At 38.3% G+C, this 13,936-nt stretch overlaps 1 protein-coding gene across 4 annotated transcripts in view; it reads right to left on the bottom strand.

Annotated features, from left to right (window-relative positions):
* The window catches only part of EPB41L4A (erythrocyte membrane protein band 4.1 like 4A), a 120,459-nt gene that overhangs the window by 54,096 nt on the left and 52,427 nt on the right, over window positions 1–13,936 (bottom strand). For all 4 annotated transcript variants that reach the window (XM_086868088.1, XM_086868090.1, XM_086868089.1 and 1 more), the window contains exons 3-6: window positions 9,573–9,624; window positions 8,415–8,493; window positions 4,659–4,756; window positions 1,967–2,087 (exon numbers count right to left, since the gene is read on the bottom strand). In XM_086868088.1, coding sequence (XP_086724214.1) covers window positions 1,967–2,087; window positions 4,659–4,756; window positions 8,415–8,493; window positions 9,573–9,624 — 350 coding nt within the window. The remainder of the gene's footprint in view (window positions 1–1,966; window positions 2,088–4,658; window positions 4,757–8,414; window positions 8,494–9,572; window positions 9,625–13,936) is intronic.

Genomic DNA, 13,936 nt, shown 5'->3' with positions numbered 1-13,936 from the left:
AGCACACACTCCTTAGAATGGACAAAGGGCACCTGCGTGCCACTTGAGGCCCTAAACAACATCAAAAGCTACTTCTAAAGCTAAATATCAGGGCATTTTTGCTATGCTTGTGCCCCACTGGCAGCATGAAATGTTGATTCAAAACACAGCAGCAGCTGACTTGCCAAGCACCAGTGAGTGAAAGATCTTCCACAGTCTGAAATGAGCACTGTCAGCAGTGCAACACCAGCTCTCCTGTCCACATTGAGGGATTCTCCCTCTCCTCCAGCACCAAGTGTTTGCTCCCTCATGTGTGAGCCCCAAAGTCACTGCTTGATCTTCCAGATGTGCCTGACAATATCATGTCACCTCACACTGCTCTCTGACCTTGGAGCTGTCATGCTGGTTTATGGATGGAGCACACTAGGCAGTATGCAGAGCCAGAAACATCCTCTGACTTCTTTCTTCACCTTCCTTGCTTTAGAAACTTTCTCAAAAAACTGCATCCTTACCAAATCTCCAAATAGCTGTTGTGCTGTGCAAAAAAAAAAAAAACAAACCAACAAAAAACCAAAAACTGAGAGGAAACATGCAACCAAAACTAGCTTTTCTCTATACAACCAAGAGAAGGAAGGCATATGCAGTGCCACAGCAATGCTGAAGAACAAAAAAACAGAAAAAAACAGCAACAACAAAAACACACACATATCAAAAAAAAGCTCCCATGTCTCCAAACTGGGATCCAGAAAGAGTACAGTTCTTCAATACCATATCACAAACCTGTCCCTAAAATGTCTCTGAGACAATTTGGGATTCCCTCAGCCATTGCAGCTTCTAATTTCTTAGCTGTGTCACCAGTGCAGATGGTAAGAATTGGGCTGAAGTAGCAATGAGTACACCTTGACTTTCCTCTCTTCTGATGCTGCTAAATCCCTGACACCCAACTGCAGCCAAGCAGCAGAACAGTACCAGAGCTCCAGACCAGTAAGTGCTATTACAGTGATCACTTCCCTTCACAGCCACTGGCATCTCAACATAATGACTACAGAAACTTATGAGAGGGAAATGGAGGCTGCTTAGTTCACAGTAATTCATCTCAAGTCTCATTTATCACAAACCACTTCTGTGGTGTTGAACTGAACAAACTAGCTGTGACTCAGTTTCCTGTCTCTGTAACAGAACACTCACAGAACTACATGTAGTAAGTTCTCTGAAATGTAACAATTAGTATAAGGCTGTCATGTGACCACACAGAAATAATTACTGACAACAGACTCTCTTCCCTGGAAGAGAAAGCTCAGGTCAACATGGCAACTGGCTCAGACCCCAGTTACTAGAAAACTTTTCAGAGAACAGCTGTGACCCTGAGTTAATACCTATTCTCATTAAACAAGATACATATAACATTAACACACAATGCTACAGGCAAAAATTACTCAACCTTTACCCAGACTGTGGTTTCATTATAGCACGAAAATCAAGAAATTTAGATCTACCACAAGATGGGTAACTGATTCTCTTTGCATTACTTCAACAAAGGCTATGATGAACACCATCATGAAAGGGTCCTTACGGCTCTCACCTTCATAAATGGTTTTATCTCAATTGCACCCAACATGGATTTCTTAGAACAAGCTTCTCTACACTTACCAGGGACATGAACTTGGAGATAAGCAAGTGAATGTTTATTTTGGCTCTACGTATGGTTGAATTTCTGGCATATGTTTTATTAAAACTGCTGGCTCTGAAACACCCATACCTACGTCTGACACACCTCACATTTCCAGTTATTGTCCTACTCAGTTCCTAAAAGAACAGCTTCAATATGTAAAATCTTTTCTGCTTCTGAGAGGTATAATTGGATTCCCTGTGTCCTTTCCTCAAGCCTAGAAACCTTCACTCTGCACACAGGCTATTCCTCCCCACCTACCTAGCATCCCTGAGACTGCTGTTACCTGCCAAGCTCCCAACAGAATTGAATTCTTACATCAGAGTCTTGTGTATCCGCTCTATGGCATCCTCCAGCTCTTCCTTCTGGTCAGGAACGAAGCGGTACTCGGAAACGTAACCTGCCGTGTGCTTGTATGGGTCATAGTCCCCCAGCTCAGCTACAGGACACAAGGAGAAAACAAAGGTCACCTGTGCTGTTTCTCAGACAAAAAATATGTTATATAATCCACCTACTGGTGCCCAGCCACCCCTTTCCAGCTGATGACCAATTTAGTGAGCAGTCAGATAAGGAAAAAAGGAAAGGAAGAGAATACAGAACTATTCACATCAGCACACATAAAACCAAGAGAAAATTGTCTTCACTCATTTTAAAAGATACATAGAAGGTTAGAGCAAGAAAGAGGTAGAAGCCTTGACTGGAAACCTACTGCTTCTATAGGCCAGACAAAATTCTGACCAAGCCAGAAAAGTTTAAATTCCATGACATTACTTGGCAGCATATGCAAAACAAGTGTAGAAGAAAAGTCTAGTTTTGTAGTATCTTGCTTTCATGATAAACTGCAATATTACTGGCAGAACCAATCCATATTATTGCTGGGACTTTAACTTAAGCTGGGGATACAAATGGAGGTAAATATCCTGAGAGTTCTAGAGGGAAGGACTTCTGATGGTAACTGCTTCTTGTGAAGAAACACAAACTTTCCTTTTTCAATAAAATATCAGTGTGTTTCCTGGATATCAAATTCACTTTTAAAATAAAAATAGCTTTCAAAGGACTTCTCCTAAAGAAAAATTATGACAAATAGACAATTTTCTGAAATTTTCTTTAAAGCAACCCTGAATTTGTACACATTAGTCATGTCTGTTCATATGTAGTAATACAATTATAAAACAAATATGCACCTTGGCCAGAACTCGCATCTAATGATCTTAACTATAATTGCATCTATCTGAGAAACTCTCCAGAAGTTAGTATTTAAATTTTTTTATAGCCCTGGGTAATATCGCTCCACTGGGCTTCCCTGAGAAAGACTTCACAGGAGCTTTCTATCCAATGCCCACTATGCCAAAAACATAGTAAAAATGAGGCTTCAAGAGTCAAGGTGTAAAGGACTTACCTAATTACTGCTATTTCTTTCCAAAATGTTGAAATTACATTGCTAGAAACAGACAGTGATCTGCACTGTGATCAGTAATCAGGGATGTTGAAAGTCTCACTGGAAAATCTCCCTTAAAATTATGTGTTCATTGTCTGAGGCAGACATTTCTCAGGTGTCTTTACATATTTGGAATAACTGCAAGCCCTAAATATAAATTTTTTATAGAGCCCATGGGAATGCATGCCTCCTAGTGCCTGGACTAACTTTAACTTACTGTATGTAACCTTGGCCATGCTTTAACTCTTCTTTCTCCCATAAACTTCCTCATTGTTTTCCAACAGAATATATGAGATTAGAAATAGAGGAACAGGACACTCTAACAAAACAACAGCCCTCACCACCTTACAAAATTACTAAAGGGCATGAATTTACTCTTTTTACTCATTTCTCATAATAAAATGAAGATGCTAAATGAAGATGCATCATTGCATCTGTTCCTGCTTCACACTTGCAGTATTTTTTCTGGGAATGTATGTCTGCCAGTAAAATGAAACATGCATTACAAACAATTTTTCAGAGGACAACATGTCATGTTTCTTAGATGGCAAAATTAAGTCAAAAATAACTGTACACAAATAAATACTGCCTGAAATTTTAGCTTTTCAGATACACATATAATCCACCATGACATCCTAAATTATGCCCATTCCCATTTCACACACATTGTGAATTGTGTGCCTTGTCATTCTAAAAGGGATATAAAAGGAGGACTATTTTTTATGTTATATTAAATAATAATATTATAATTAATATTATAATATTTATATAATACATAAAATTTTTATATATATGTTGCTGAGTCACACTTGTAACACCAATAATACAAACAATCTTTCCTTAATACATATCACTTTGGACAAATCTAAATTTAACACAGGAGGAATTACAGATAGAGGTTCCAGCATGGTTCTTCACACAGTTTTTGGTCACTGATTGTGTTTGAATATAGATCTTGAGCTTTAATAGAAAAAGAATAGCAGCTCCAGTAGACAGACAGCTCCTTTCTAATTGATTACTAGTTCTATTAAGCATGCAGGATGTAACATCCACTTTTGAAAAGATCTCTGCTGATGGATGAATGTAGATAAATACTAAATAAAATGAAAATTCTTCACCTCAGGTTGAATCATATCCTCCCTGTAAGTAAACACGCATTCATATTGACATCATGTATTTTTGAGATAATATTTTATTTCCCAAATTTTGTGATTTGAGGCTGCCAGTAGCCTTTGAAATCTGTAAATCTCCTGATGAAGGTTTTGTCATACTCTACATGTAATCCAAAATCATGAAGTCTTGAGTACTTGATGAAATACTCCCCAGCAAAGAAAATGTTTAGCAGTCTTCAGACTGACTTTAAAGTTTCTTCTTTACATTAACTTCCATATTGCTCATGCATTATCGATTCAGAATGGTCATTTATTTACAGCTCTTGAAGTGAAATCAGTCATGCTATTTCTGTTTGGAAATGAATCCATAAAGTGTTAATGATGTCTTCAGTCATCACTTAAAATTAATCACAATGCAGGATTGAAAGAAAGAAGCTCTCAGTGGGCCAGGAAAACTTACACTGAATTATATACGCTCCCAGCTGTGCTGCAGTGTTGATTGGACAAGGCAAACGGCCCTGTAGAACATCTTGCTTTACCTGCAAGAAAAACTGATACCTAAAACACAGAGACAGAACAAAGTTGTTACTTCAAGTCCAATTAATATTTCAAAATTACGATGCACATAGCATGTACCATAATTATGTGACAGTAAATGCCTGAATTCATCTCTAAATGATTTCCCCTATTGACCATGAAGTAACAGATAAGATTAATCCAGTGAAAGAGCAGAGGAAAGGGAGCATTCCCCTACTTTTCTAATATGCTTATGTTGTGCAGATGAAATTAATTATCTCCCTAGAATGTCATTTCCCTCTTTTGACTTTCACAGAGCAGTCAGGAAGCGGGAAAGAGGACAAGAATCAGAAAAATTGAACAAGAAACCTATCAAAGGGCAAAAGTATAACCTCATCACTGGATCAGTGCAAAATAGGACTGGGTATTGGATCCTTCCTTACTCAAATATTTCCTCCCCACATACCAGAGTATCAACTACAATGCAGCAGGTAGGTTTGATGGAGCCCATGAAAAAGACAGATGGGTGTGCCATCAGCAACTAACTGAATCTGTCATAGCACAGGGTACTCTCCTGCCTGGAATAGGGATAGCAGGGGTAAAAATGTAATTTTCAAAGTCATCACCTGTTTCTACACTTAATAAAGCTGAGACCACTTAGAATGAATCAATATGCACAAAGCAGATGGAACAGACAACATAGCAAGGCATTATACAATGGCAGTTGCAATTTTGCAACTTCCCATAATGATTTATAAGAAATCCTTGAAACGCTATTTGGATATTTTCTGGTTCTATTAAAACAGATTCATGCAGTGTTTCACATCATTGTAAATTTCTTGAACTGATTTCCTACAACATGTAAAAATACAATTAAGGTAATTTTTTACAGAAAAAAAAAGGTCTTCCATACAACCACATAGCTTTTCCATTATTCACTGGTTCAATGTTATCTACATAGAGCTATTCAGCTACTCTGCAAATAATTTATGCTGTGTTAGTACAAGTAATTTATGAAAGCACCTTGGAATGATCTGTAAGTTCAAAGTGCATCTACACTGATTTCAGGAAGTTTAAAAACTGCAGGTTACATGATAGCTGACTCAGAAAACTTAACGTCCAACCAAATTTTCTAGACTTTATTAGATGAGCCTCTGAATAAAGACATCCATGTCTTTCTGATTAATGATTTCCCCCAGAATGTGTGCTGTGACAGATGTTATAGTAGGAATGTCCATCCTCTAAAAAATGGTTAATGTTCTCTACCTTAGAGGAGCAGGGCATTTGCATAAGAATTTCCTGGGAATATCACTGGGCAACACAAAGCACAGACACTCAGTGTGTCCTCACTCTAAGCAATACCTCAGTTCTGCTTCTAGTTTATGCTCACAGTCCTACCTAGACAAATCTTCCCTGTATGAACTATGATAATGACCAAGATGATTTGACATCCTCCATGGAATACACATCATCATCTTTCCAACACAAAATGCATTTCTGATGCATACCCATATTCTGTTAGCATTTCTCCACCTCTACAAAGCAGAGCTTGGCAGGAGAGTATGCTAGAAATATATTTTCCTTGGAGCAGGTACCTATATTTCTGCAGTCGCAAACTAAAGTAGCATCAGAACCTTCAAAATGCACCTGCATCCTGCACCGCTAATTGCTTAAGTGACTCCTGTAAGGTGAACAATCTCAATTCCCACTGAAGCCGCTGAGCTCCTCACAAAAACAGGCCTTTTGTCCATACCTACAGCTAAAGCAGTCTCATCTTGTATGCTGTCATGTTTGTCATGCATATATTAGAGTGCCTAATTGCAAGTTTTCTCTAACAAGCACATCCAGCAAACACCGCAGTGTTAGCTTTTGCCAACAAGCCAGATTCTCCTGCAAAGCCATTACAAATTTGACAGGTTATCATTATTTGCAGAGAGTAATGATGTAATGACACAGATCATCAGAATTTAATAACAACAGAGTTAGTTCTCACAGCCATTAAAGTAATAAATACGTGCTCCAAAGAAACACATTGATTAACACAAAGCACTTAACACATCACTGGAATTACACAGTTAGGCAGAACATTATTGTTATAAGGAAAAGAGGGCCTTTAATGACTCTTAAGTGGAAGCACCTTTAAAAGTCCCTTCCAACCCAAATTATTCTAAGGAGACAGTGGTGGTGGTGGTGGTGGTGGTGGTGGTGGTGGTGGTGGTATTATTATTACTACCACTACTACTACTACTGTTACTACTACTACTGTTATTTTTCTGAACCAAAAAAAACCAGCCTTCCTTCCAAGATTTACGAGCCAATGGTAATAAGTGTTCACAGATGTTGAAGGCAGCTAACTATTCAATATGTTTCACAGAAGACTAACAATACCATCAAATCATTTTCCTAGGCTGTCCCTCTGTACCACCCAAGGTGCCAGTTCTGCATGGCCATCCACTGTCAAGTCATGACCAGAGGCTTCCTAATGCCACTGCAACCTTTCTTGACAGGATTTGCATGCCTAATCAGCAGTGCAGATCACTGGCTGGCCTTGCTACAGGGCAAAGGATGAACTTGTGAAAATTTAGCCCCCTGCCTGCACTCTGCTTCCAAAGAGGGAACCATGATAGGTTTTGTGGTCAAAGTTCCCTTTCCCAGGGACACTTGTGGGCAGGATTTAAAGCTCTGCTGGGAAAGTACAAGAAAACAGTAGCAAATTTCCATAGTACAGGGGCATCCCATTTCTGCCAGCTTATGCTTTTTTACCTGTCAAGTTACAGTATTTGTTATTTTTACCGGGCCAGCCCAGGTCTTGTTATGCCGGACATTTCTATTCCTGTTGTGCCAATATGGAAACAAAAGAATTTCGTCACCCTGGAATAAGAAAAATATTCTACCTGTGCTGCAGGTATTCTACCTGTGAGTTAGGAAAATTGAAAACCCTGAATGCACTCTAATGAATCTGCATGTGTCACATTCTTAGGACATCAAAAATATTTTGACATTTATTAGTGCAAGCCAGCATGCTAAGTTTGTCCACCTACCTACCCAAATTCTCAAATTTCCTTTAGAACCCAAAACTAATTGTCCAAGACATTAAATATATAAAACAAACAGAAAACCCCAAAACTGTGAGAGAGTTCAGATAATGATATGTGTGTCTGTGTGCAAGCATATGCACATGTTACTGTGTGCATCCTCATACCTTGCAGAGGACAAGCTTAGGTAAAAGAATCAGAAGCATGCAACTCCTCAATTTCCTTCACATATTTTTAGTAAGACCAAAAGAAATCCCCTTGAAAAACAGTTCTGGAATTTAAGCTATGACCAATAAAGAAGAAAATTCCCTGTATTTATATCTGATATCCAAGGAAACTCTAAACTCGGTTATAGCATAGTATAAATACAGCTGTAGCAATGCATTACTGAAAATAAGAAAAAAAACAAATACTCCAAAAAACACAGATCAAGGCACTTTGATTTTTCATGTGCCATAGAACATCTTTTCTTCTTGGGCTAACAGTTGTCACTATGAACCACTGTGAAGTTAATGACAATTTTCTTCCTGCACACCAATGTTCAAGCAAAAACATTCAGATGTTCAAGCAAAATAACAACCCAGGCACGCCACAACAATATGCACCTGGCTGAAATATATTCCTAGCCTGAGATCAACAAACTATGCTTTTATTAAATACTGTACCTTGTTATTTCTTCCTTTAGTTTACATGGATCCTCTGCATAAAATTTAATGCCAAAATACAGAGTGTATGGTGGTCCAGCTGCAGGAAAAAAAATTTAGTGTAAAAGTGAGTTGTCATGAATTGCTAATTGGTATGAATTTGTTGACTACAAAACAGCTACTAAGAAGCCTATCTTAACATTTTATGAAACTTGAAATTTTCAAAAAAAATGTTGCATTTACACAGCAAATCCATACATCTATACTCATTGCACATGAGGGGGTAAAAAAGGATTTTATTATTTTTTTTTAATCTTTTAATTATTCACATCTTGTCTATCTACTTGAAATTCTTGCTTATTTTAAATACTTCAATTTAGCTTTCATTGCTAAATTACTATTTCTCCAAGATATTTTTTGCTGCTTGATTTTGATGTTTAAGTATTTTTCTCCACTGAAGCTTTTTGGAAAATGTAATCATGCATGAAATGCGACTCCCTTTAATAACTAATAATGCTGAATACTAATCCCTTCCACACTTCCAAGTATCTCATGGAGCATTTTTAATTATGCACCAATTAGATTTGGAAATATTTAGAAAAATTTCTTCTAATGTATCTTTTAAAAACATTACTCTCCAGTTATTCAGGTAACTCAGTAGCAAAATTTTTACAGCTATATTTATTTCATGCATTCTCCACATCTACATCTTTTTTTTTAAATGTCTCTAAATACCATTCTTTAATTGTAATAAATATAACAGATCTACCATCTGCAAAATCTGAAGACTGACAGTAATAGAAGAAAATCTATTATCTAATCTATTATTAGTAGAAGGTACCACTTTTACTTTAAGAAGCAGAAGGGAATCTAAATTGATTATGGTATGCTAAGCATGATAGAGGCATCACAGCTACTATAAAATTAATTATACAAATTAAGAATAACACCACTTCTTAGCCTAAAACAAAATTTAAGCACACAGAAGTCTCTGGACAATAATGACACTGTTAAACAATACCATGTGCCATCCATGTGTGAAATTTTGATACAGAAAAGAACTGCAATAACAAACTTGTTAAGAACTATAAATCTGTTGTGCCTAGAATAGAGATATTGTGCAGACTCAGTAGATGGAACACTTCATCCTTGCCCTTTAAGTTCAAATTAAATACATACTGTTTATCAATTCTTTATGTTCAGCGAGGGTCTTTGCAGGATCCAGCCAGTACTGCGAGACACATAATTATGGAAATTAGTTACTTAACTTTGAAAGGTAACACAGAACAATTGGTTATTCATATCACTTAACCTTTTCTTCTCCTTTCCTCATACTGAGCTGACTGGAGGAACTGCACTCTTATCCCTGGAAGAGAGAGCGCTGCTACTTGTGCTTGTGAAAATGAGTATCAGCTGGCATGAGAAAATACATTTTTCTGTTAGTTCTGTGAGTACCACAGGTCTTGAGATCAGCACAAGTGAGATTAAACACTTCAGTGTGGGGGAGAAGAGACAAGAATCTCATCTGCCTTTTCATTTCTCCAGTATTTAGCACTGTGGCCATGGCAAAAACTCACGCTTAAAATCACCGCACAGCTATTTATTATTTCAAAGGCTGCCAAAATTTTCCTGAGGAATGCAAGTGGTGGGGGTGGGGAGTGGGATATTTCTAACATTTTATTTGCAAGCCAAAGATGAGTGGAATTTAATGGGTAACGCTAAAGCATTTTTCAAGCCGAAGTCAGACAGTAAAGATGAGATCATTTAGAGATCCAAGAACGCCGACACCGTGGCCCTGTGAGCACACCTGGGCACAGCCACACAGAAATGTGTGTGAGACACTTGTTAAATGCTTGTACAGATGGATAAACAGTGTCAGGTAGAGTTACACTACCGAAGCTGACAGGCTGAAGTGCCAAGAGAAATGGAACAAAAAACCAGTGTCTCATTAATCCAATGCACTTGCACAGCACAGTTGCTGACAACAAACCCCAGAGTGGTGAACGCCCAGACAGCTCCAGCACGCTGCCCTCACCCTTTTCATCTCCTGGCAAACAGTGTGACACTGCCCAGCACTCTCCCACTTCTGCCCCCCTGGCACAGGCTTGCAAACAGCTCACCACTGCTGCAGAGAGCTGGAGGACCCAGCACCTCCCCACCCAACTGCAAGAGACCAGTGCTGTGAATCTAAAAGATGTATTTAACATTTACAGAAGAAATAATAATTTTTAATAGTCCTAACCAATCCAGTTACTAAAGGGGCTAGTTTACCAATTGTTCTTTACAAACACATATAGTAATTTTTTTAATATTTTTTTTTATTTAATAAGACTGATTAAAAGGGTACAATGTTAGTGAAGAAAATAACTCCCTTTTAAATTTTAGGTAGAAATTACACACAAAAAAAAAGTTGAAAAAAAGAAGTTTTAAAGTACAGCATAAAGAATAAATGGGATCTTTTGTCTTTTGTAATTTACAAGTCTGGCTCCCATTCAAGCCAGATATTTAAGTAGCATCCATCCATGTTCCATGCAGTATTTAATACTTAGCCCTTTTAAGTGCCTGCAAGAACTTTACCACAAATCTGGGATCTTAATTTTTTTGTATCTGCCTAGGGTTAAACTTGGGTCAAATTCCATGAACCTGCTTGAAACAAAATATTAACTAGGTTGAAATGTTTGCTGTAGTATCAATCAATGAAGTGCCTGGTGCAGAAAGATCTATCAGCTTCAAACTAAACGCTGGACCATCTTAATTAGATTCTTACAAATCTTTACATGTCCTGCCACACATGTCAGTTTTTGAACACATTTACAACAGGAAGAAACACAATTTGGAAAAAAAAATATGTCACTTTTCAATTATAATATGAAATTATGGAGATTTTCCCACAACCTAAGACAACACTGAGAACTGGAATTGCTATGTCAGATTTTTTCCTGCAAATGTTCAGCGCAAAGAACCTGTCTGCTGGGTACAGCATGTCCTTATTATATGAGGAATGTAACAATTTTCAGGCATTTCCTAAATACAAATATGTATTTAATGCCACTATTTTCTTTTTTAGAATCTGAATTATATAGATCACAGTTAGCATCATATTATCAGTGAACTGATCCTGCTGCACTTTCAAAGTTTATTCTTACTACCTGTAATGCACCTGACCATCAGCTTTGTGTTTGTTTTAATCCATTAATATTCTTCTAAAATGTCTTGCTTCTACTGAACATTATCAGGCTCCATTTTCTTTCCACTGGTTATGACATCTAACTTAACACACACAACAAGTCTCTTTCCTCCTAGATAATTTAGTATACCATGCTTGGGAATAAGTGTAAAAATCCATAAAAAGAAAAAAATCTGTTTAACAAAATACAAGCTAAGTACAGTTTGACATTTTTACTAAGATTGTAAGGACAAAATATGATCTACATTATATGATATTAATTCCCTGTATTGCCATGGGTTGCCTCCTACCTGCTCTGCTCTTGGGGTTGTATGCTCAAACAGAGCTTCCTCCTAGCAGGGGAGAAAAACATACCTACATTACAGGGTGGGGGCATGGTGCAATATGAATTAATATCATGATGTCTTTCTTGTATTTCTCCTCTTAGAGCCCTAGGACGGTATCAGTATGTGGTACATTCTGATTATAACAGCCCAGATTCACAATATCGGGTAAGAGAATAAGAATATTTACATCACAGCCTATTTTTTGTATTTTTGTATTTTGTGTATGTAGCATGATTCTTTTGGCATTTTACAAGCGAACTTCAGAAGTACCCTTTCCCTCATCAAATTCTGCTCAGATTTTCCTGACCTATCATGTATTTAAATTGCTATCTCTGCTCTTTCTGTACCTTGAGAAAACACTGACTCTTCCAGACCAGTAACCAGCTTGGCTATCCTACACACCCCTAGCAAAGCCATAAAGGCAGTAGCAAAGGGACCGTAGTGAGTGTGGCCGGCAAGCTGAGGGAGCTGATCCTGCTCAGCCCTAGTGAGGCCCCATCTGGAAAACTTTGTCCAGTTCTGGACTCCTTAGTGCAAGAGAGACAAGGAGCTACTGGATAGGGTCACAGAGATGATGAGGGGTCTGGAGCATTTCTTTCATGAGGATGGTGAGAGCTGGACCTGTTAAGTCTGGAGAAGAGAAGACTGAGAGATGATCTCATTAATGCAAATAAATATCTCCAAGGTAGGTGCCAAGAGGATGGTGCCAGACTGTTTTTAGTGATGCAAAGTGACAGGACAATGAGCAATGGCCATAAACTAAAATACAAGAAGTTTCACCTCAATTTGAGTAAGAACTTCTTTCCATAGAGGGTGGTAGAGCACGGGAACAGCTGGCCAGGGAGAGAGTGCAGTTTCCCACTCTGGAGGCATCCCAAGCCCACCTGGATGTGTTTCTGTGTCACTTGCTCCAGGTGACTCTGCCTTGGCAGGGGGGTTGCCCTGGGTGATTTCCAGAGATCCCTTACAACCCTAATGAGTCTGTGATTCTGGACAGAGTTTCCTACGTCACCCTCAGCTTCTGCTACACATATTCTGGTGATTGTGTCTCACCTGAAAATAGTAGATGGGGGGCAAAGTCCTGGGAGATGAGACAGAAGACACAAATACCCTCTCCAGGAAGACCCAGCTGTCTATCCAACATTGAGAACCATGAGGACAGTATCTGCTATCAATTTACACTGTGCCAGCACTCCCTGCAGTAATGCAAAAGGCTCAGGTGAAGGTTACATGATGAAGAACAGTATGGGATTTGAGGACACTCAAATAAAATTGGTCTTTCTTTTAAAGAATTTGTACCACAAAGAAAGGTACTCAAAGACCACATGAGAAGAAGCACCATGTAGTTTGTCAACAGAGGCACCAAGGGAGAGATTAGGAAGCACTCCTGACAACACACTGCATTAGCTGAACTCATCTGTTCACTGGGGTGTGGTTTTATATCTTGGAATTTTTAATTCATTATTGAATCTTGTATTTTAACTAATTATTAGAAGATTAATTTTGTTGCTCCTTTGGAGACCTGCCTTGCTCAGAGCACTAAGTAGATATAAGTAATGCTACTCTGACAACAACTTGTAATCTTCCAGAGCTTGGTTTTTCCATTTGAATAGTGTTCTTTTCCTGTGTAGAGTTTAGGGAAAGCTACAATGTCAGTAAAGCAAAATCCGTGTAATGTGACCAAATTACCACTCTAGAGACAGGGTCATCCAATTTATGCTTTATCCTGCTGCTCATGTCCCTGCCAGTGCTACTCAGTTCTGTCAATCTGTTTGCTGCATCCTGCGCTTCTCACAGGCTAATTAATTTCCTGGCTGTTCAGGAAGAGACCATTTTAATGCTACACATTCATATACACTACATAGCACAGTGAAACCTTGTTTACTCATTAGAGCCCTCCTAGCAGTACTAAAATAATTATGATACCACCCACATAAGAGGTAGCTTACCAACACAACCCTTAAAAGACCACCTGGAAGTGCTGAGGCATGCAAGAGTGATGGGAAAAATAAATAAATAAGCCCTTTCAA

The sequence above is a fragment of the Cyanistes caeruleus genome, chromosome Z (assembly GCF_971803275.1).
Source record: "Cyanistes caeruleus chromosome Z, bCyaCae1.hap1.1, whole genome shotgun sequence".
NCBI classification, from domain to species: Eukaryota; Metazoa; Chordata; class Aves; order Passeriformes; family Paridae; genus Cyanistes; species Cyanistes caeruleus.
Note: the sequence above shows the minus strand (reverse complement) of the source record. Positions and strands in the feature narration are given on the sequence as shown.